This window comes from Choloepus didactylus, chromosome 6 (genome assembly GCF_015220235.1).
Source record: "Choloepus didactylus isolate mChoDid1 chromosome 6, mChoDid1.pri, whole genome shotgun sequence".
Classification (NCBI taxonomy): domain Eukaryota; kingdom Metazoa; phylum Chordata; class Mammalia; order Pilosa; family Megalonychidae; genus Choloepus; species Choloepus didactylus.
In genome coordinates, this window is record NC_051312.1 from 79,079,226 (window position 1) to 79,084,943 (window position 5,718).

Below are 5,718 nucleotides of genomic sequence, written 5' to 3' on the forward strand. Positions count from 1 at the left end.
AGGCACTGGGCACCCCAGTAAGTTCACTGTGTATGGTAATACAAATCTATGGGCTCTCAGTAGTGCTCTGTTTTTCACTGGCCAATAAGACCTGGTTTTCTTTTAGATCCTTGCTTTAACAATTTGGTCTTCCATACTTCTCAGCCTAAACAGAGCTGGTTTTCCATACAGGGCAGGTAGACCAGCTCCTGTGGCCCTAAGAAAGCGTCTGTAGCACTTTTTTTAAAAGTGTTTCAACTCCCTTGCACCTTCTGTACTGTCCATCAGATGGCACTGTTCAGTAACTTAATTTTCCTTGGATGCTTCTTTGCCTCTGAGCATAGGCCATGTCTAATACAGATGAGCTGAAACTGCAGGATTCCTATGCCCTCAGTTTCCCAGCCAAAATCTGTCTCAATGTGGGGCTCCACCTGTGGCAAAATAATCCCTCAGCTAACTCAGGACACCAGCCATCCCCAAGGCAAGGAAATGGTTCTCCACTGCTGCTTCCCTCTAGGGTGGGGAAGGGCTCTCAGAGCCAGGACTGGAAACACAGACTCTGTCCAGGTTTTCTCAGTCTCTGTCCCTCGTTGACCTGGGCCTTGAAATGTCCTCCCCTGTCCCCCAGGTCTTCAAACAATGGGAGTATGTCTCACTATCTGAAAGCTTTTAAAATCTGTGTCCCTGGTGGGAGGGGTCCTGTCTGCTGATTCTGTGCCTTTCCTACATGAGACCAACTGAGGAGGAGAGGAGAGGACCAGCTGGTCCAGGATGGAAGATTCCTACCTGATATTTTTCCTTTCTTCAATTTGGCATTTGCAGGGTCTTTCTCTAGCCTGTATCCTCTTCCAGAGTTTCATACAATTCAGAATTGTCCCCTTTGTTTCACTGAATTTCTGGAGAGAAGTTTTCAGTAGCTGTTTATGTTGCCATGTTGAAGATGTCACCCCCAGCACCTTAATTTTTAATTGATGCTAAGAAAGGACTAGAAAATAAAAGACATGAATCTTAACAACATCGTAGAGTGTTTTCAGGAGGAAGAAAGTGATAATGGCATTCCTTATAGTATTAGGATTAGCAAACATTTGGGGAAAAGAAGCCTTGTTTATGAAAATGAACTGATTACTTTGAAAATAATATTGTATCCTCCAAATATTTTGTAAGTCAAAACAGTGAGGTAAGTACACATCTGATGTAAATCATAAGTCAATGACTTTAAATTAAGGTGAAGAAAATCTATTTCCTCAGTCAAAAGTAATTATTTAGAAGTTATATTATATATCTGGCTTTATACTGATGTGCTATTGATAGAGAGATCAATAAGTCATTGTTCATTACATGAGATGTTCAGTCCAGAGGTCCAGTAGATATATAACAGGGAAATATGTTATGATATAAACTGATATGATGTGGGAATTAAAGTTTTCTGATAATGCAGGTCAGAGTTTTTAACCTGGTCTAGGTAGAGTCATTACTTACAATTTAACCAATTGATTATCCAAAAGAATGGAGTATATTGAATTTATATTAAAAGACCAGATAGAAGTGATATTTAAAAGGATTGACTGAAGGAGTGAAATCCCTACATTAATCTATATATTCTCAAATTTACACTTAAATATAAAGAATAGTAGAGAAATTTATACCAGGATCACATGATTGTCCCCTATTAAATGGTTTGTACTGAATGTTCTTTTCTTATTATTTCCTTCACCTGCATAGTGGCATTACATGAAACCAAAATAAGCAACATATTGGGAATGACATAAAATATATCACTAGCTTATGTTGATTGGGAATCTTGAAAATACTCTCTCTCAGGTCTCAGTGTCAGGAATGATGGGTCTCTACAGAACAACTGGTTTTGATTAAGCTTTTATAAAACTTATAATTTGCCAGCACTCTCTCCTTTTGTATCCAAGGCATAAAGGATAAATTAAATACCAAATATAGCAATTTGTTAGAAAAGCACTGGGTGAATTCCTGTTTGCTTGCCTTTTTATTATACTGTCTTATTCACATTCTCCTTAGCCCTCTTTCCTTCAGTGTATATTTTTATCTTATACACATTTTTATAATGCATGTCAGTTCATAAGTTAACTATGTGACGGCTCAAAAAATAAACAATAAAAAGTAAATAAAACACAGAATGATTTGATTTACTCTAAGATATCTTAAAGAATCCCACCAAATAAGCACATATTGAATAAGAGGGTAGATGTAGACCCCTTGAAAAAATGGGTGGTCTGTCAAGAATAATTAAAGTTTGTAAAAAATTATCTGAAAAAATTATCCTGAGAAAGAACATGTTTTGTTGCATATAATTATTGGAGAATTATTTTTAAACTTGTGAAACCATGGTACCAGCAATATGAGTAATAAATAGTCATGATTCATTCTCATTCATAAGAATTCATTATATATTTTATACATAGTTACATTATGAGAATGATTCTCTACCCAAATATAAATTATGTGAAAAATAGTTGTTTTACATTGTTTTGCTTTTCTTGCTTGGTGAAACCTTTTCTCAATAATGTTCTTCCTCTTTCTGGAAAGAGTCCTTTCATGCTTCACTTTATATCACTCAGTAACCTGCAGAAACCAACTTTCAGTTACAGCACCCAAGGATGCTAAATGATATTAGAATCCTAAGTATTTAAAATATGAAAAATGAATGTGCTCTAGTCAAACACTATTTTTAAAGTTCTACCAAGTTTTTTATTTAAAACACATTTATGATGAAATTCATGCAATATTTTGAGACATTCCAATTAAAAATATACTATTCTCATGATTTTTAATTCCTGTTTTTCTTCTATCTTAAGCATATCATTTAGTCCCCATGCTGAGTGATCCATCAAGGATATGACTCCTGGACCATGGTCAATTAGTTTAGAAAGGATCTCTCAAAACAAACTGGGAAAATGGGAACACTTCCTAAGTGCTAGGAAAAGGGATAATATAGTCCAAGTGTTTCCCAAACATCTTAAACTAGCGAATATGGTCAATTCTGGCAAAGATATTTTCTTCCTGTGAATACCAAAATAAAGAAGGTATTCTGCAATGAGAAAAAAGAATGTCAAAGATACATAGAAAGAAGATGTATCAGAAACACAGACAGGGACCTGAGGAAACTTAGGTCATATATTCTACTTTTCTTTCCCTTTGATTTCTTGAGACAATCAGTATGATTATAGCATGTTACTGCATGATTACAAATTTTGCATGAACTACATAGACTTCAAATATTAGTGCTATCTTTTTCCTTTTCCTTCCTTTTTTTAATTTTTGAAGTTTCAGTGGTTGCCTCTGATTCCTTATGCTAAATGAAAAGCTGACAGTGTTCCTTTTCCTTAGATCTTCTGCCTTTAGGCAATCATTGGACAATATAAAGAGTGAGTGTGTGGATGTGTGAGCACCTTCTGCACATTAGTTTCTCTTCATGCACAGTTTAAGCACTTTGTGCAAGCCCTGCCTCAGCTCCTTGTTCTTCAATGCATAGACCATAGGGTTGAGGGCAGGAGGGATGACATTGTGTAATACATTGAGTAGAACGGGAAAGAGGGGAACTGTTTTTATTTTACTGTGGGTGATGGAAATGACAATGACAACTGTGTAAAAGAAAAGAATTAAGATGAGATGAGATGTACAGGTACTCAGGGCCTTGGATGCAGCTTCTGCTGAATTCAGCCTCAGCACAGATTGAAATATCAAAACATATGATAAAATAATCATACCCAGGTCACTGCCCATGAGTGTCCAAGCCAGAATTAGCTGGTAGATACTATTGACCCACCTGTCATCACATGATAAGCTCGTGACTCCAAGGTTAGAGCACAGACAGTTCTCAATTTGATTGAGGGAGCAGTAGTGTCTCTGAGCAGCCAACACAGGCACTGGGATGGTAAACAGGCTATTTCTTAGTACCATGAACACAATGGCTTTGACCACAAAAGAATCAGTAATTATTGATGGATATTGAAGGGGTCGGCAAATGGCTACATATCTATCTACAGCCATGAAGAAGAAGATGCCTGACTCCATGCCCACAAAACAATGTATGACATACATTTGAGCGAAGCACTCAGGAAGACTAATGGCCTTAGCATTGAACCACAATATGGCAAAAATCTTGGGCATGATGGTAGTAGCCAGGCCCATATCTCCCACAGCCAGGATGCCCAGGAAATGGTACATGGGCTGATTCAGTACAGTGTCTTGTTTGATGATGACCAGGATAAGGATATTGGCACTGAGAGCTAAGAGGTAGAGTAGAGCCAGAGGGAGTGAGAGCCAGTGCTGCCACTCATGAATGCCTGGGAATCCCATCAGGATGAACTCGGAGACCTGGAACTTAGAGGTGTTGGAATCTCTGAGAACCTGGATCATCCTCCCCTAAAAGGAAAAGTATTCAAGATTATTATTCTTTATTATCCTTACCACAATATGTAAAAAGCAATTATATATAGTGACATATCCCAGAGTAATTTGGGCAGATAATAAAAAATATATTTACAGCCTCCCCCTCCCCAGCCCCGAGGATCTGGGGGAAGGTGCGGATGTGTTGGACATCCTTACCCGGACTGGTGTTGATGTTGTCACAAGCATTGGGACTGGCGGTTTAATGTGCTGAGCCCTTGAGCATGGGACTTGCCCTCATGAAGCTCATTACCACAAAGGAGAGTTTAAACCTGCATGTAATGGTGCCTAAGAGTCTCCCCCTGAGTACCTCTTTGTTGCTCAGATGTGGACCTCTCTCTCTCTCTAACTAAGCCATCTTGACAGGTGAACTTGCTGCCCTCCCTGCTACGTGGGACCCGTCTCCCAGGATTGTAAATCTCCCTGGCAGTGCAGAATATGACTCCCGGGGAGGAATGTGGACATGGCATCATGGGACTGAGAGTATCTTCTTGACCAAAAGGGGAATGCAAAATGAGACGAAATAGTTTCAGTGGCTGAGAGATTTCAAATGGAGTCGAGAGGTCACTCTGGTGGAAATTCTTATGCACTATATAGATAACACCTCTTAGGCTTTAATGTATTGGAATAGCTAGAAGTAAATACCTGAAACTACCAAACTCCAACCCAGCAGTCTGGACTCCTGAAGACAATTATATAATAATGTAGATTACAAGGGGTGACAGTGTGATTGTGAGGACCTTGTGGATCACACCCGCTTTATCTAGTGTATGGATGAGTAGAAAAATGGGGATAAAAACTGAAGGACAAATGGGGTGGGATGGGGGGATGATTTGGGTGTTCTTTTTTCACTTTTACTTTTTGTTCTTGTTCTGGTTCTTTCTGATGTAAGGAAAGTGTTCAGAGATAGATTGTGGTGATGAACGCATGACTGTGTTATCATGCTGTGGACAGTGGATTGTATACCATGGATGATTGTATGGTGTGTGAAGGTATTTCAATAAAACTGAATTTAATAATTAAAATAAACAAAAAAAAAAACTAAAAAAAGCAATTATCTACAATCAAAATATTGAAAGTGGGATCAATAGAATCCTCTTTATTCTCATCATCCCACCAACACTTCTGGACATTTATTGTGAAGCCAGAGCTGTAGCATTTTCTATGTGCTAACTCAGTTAATCATCACAAAAACTCAGTACAACAGATCATAATATGTCCACTCTCTTATACAGAGGAAATGGAATATTAGAAAAAATGATGGCCTTATTCATGATCTCCCATGTAGTAAGTTTTAGAAGCAGGGCAAGAATCACA

General features: G+C 38.2%; 1 protein-coding gene across 1 annotated transcript; it reads right to left on the minus strand.

Moving 5' to 3' along the window:
- Positions 1–3,411: 3,411 nt before the first annotated feature.
- Positions 3,412–4,371, minus strand: LOC119537026 (putative olfactory receptor 56B2). The gene has a single exon (XM_037839659.1). It carries the CDS (start codon positions 4,369–4,371, stop codon positions 3,412–3,414), a length of 960 nt encoding a protein of 319 aa, XP_037695587.1.
- Positions 4,372–5,718: the final 1,347 nt, after the last annotated feature.

Bases quoted from the DNA above. Each gene is read 5' to 3' on its own strand.
- LOC119537026 (XM_037839659.1), bottom strand. From the start codon at position 4,371: ATGATCCAGGTTCTCAGAGATTCCAACACCTCTAAGTTCCAGGTCTCC.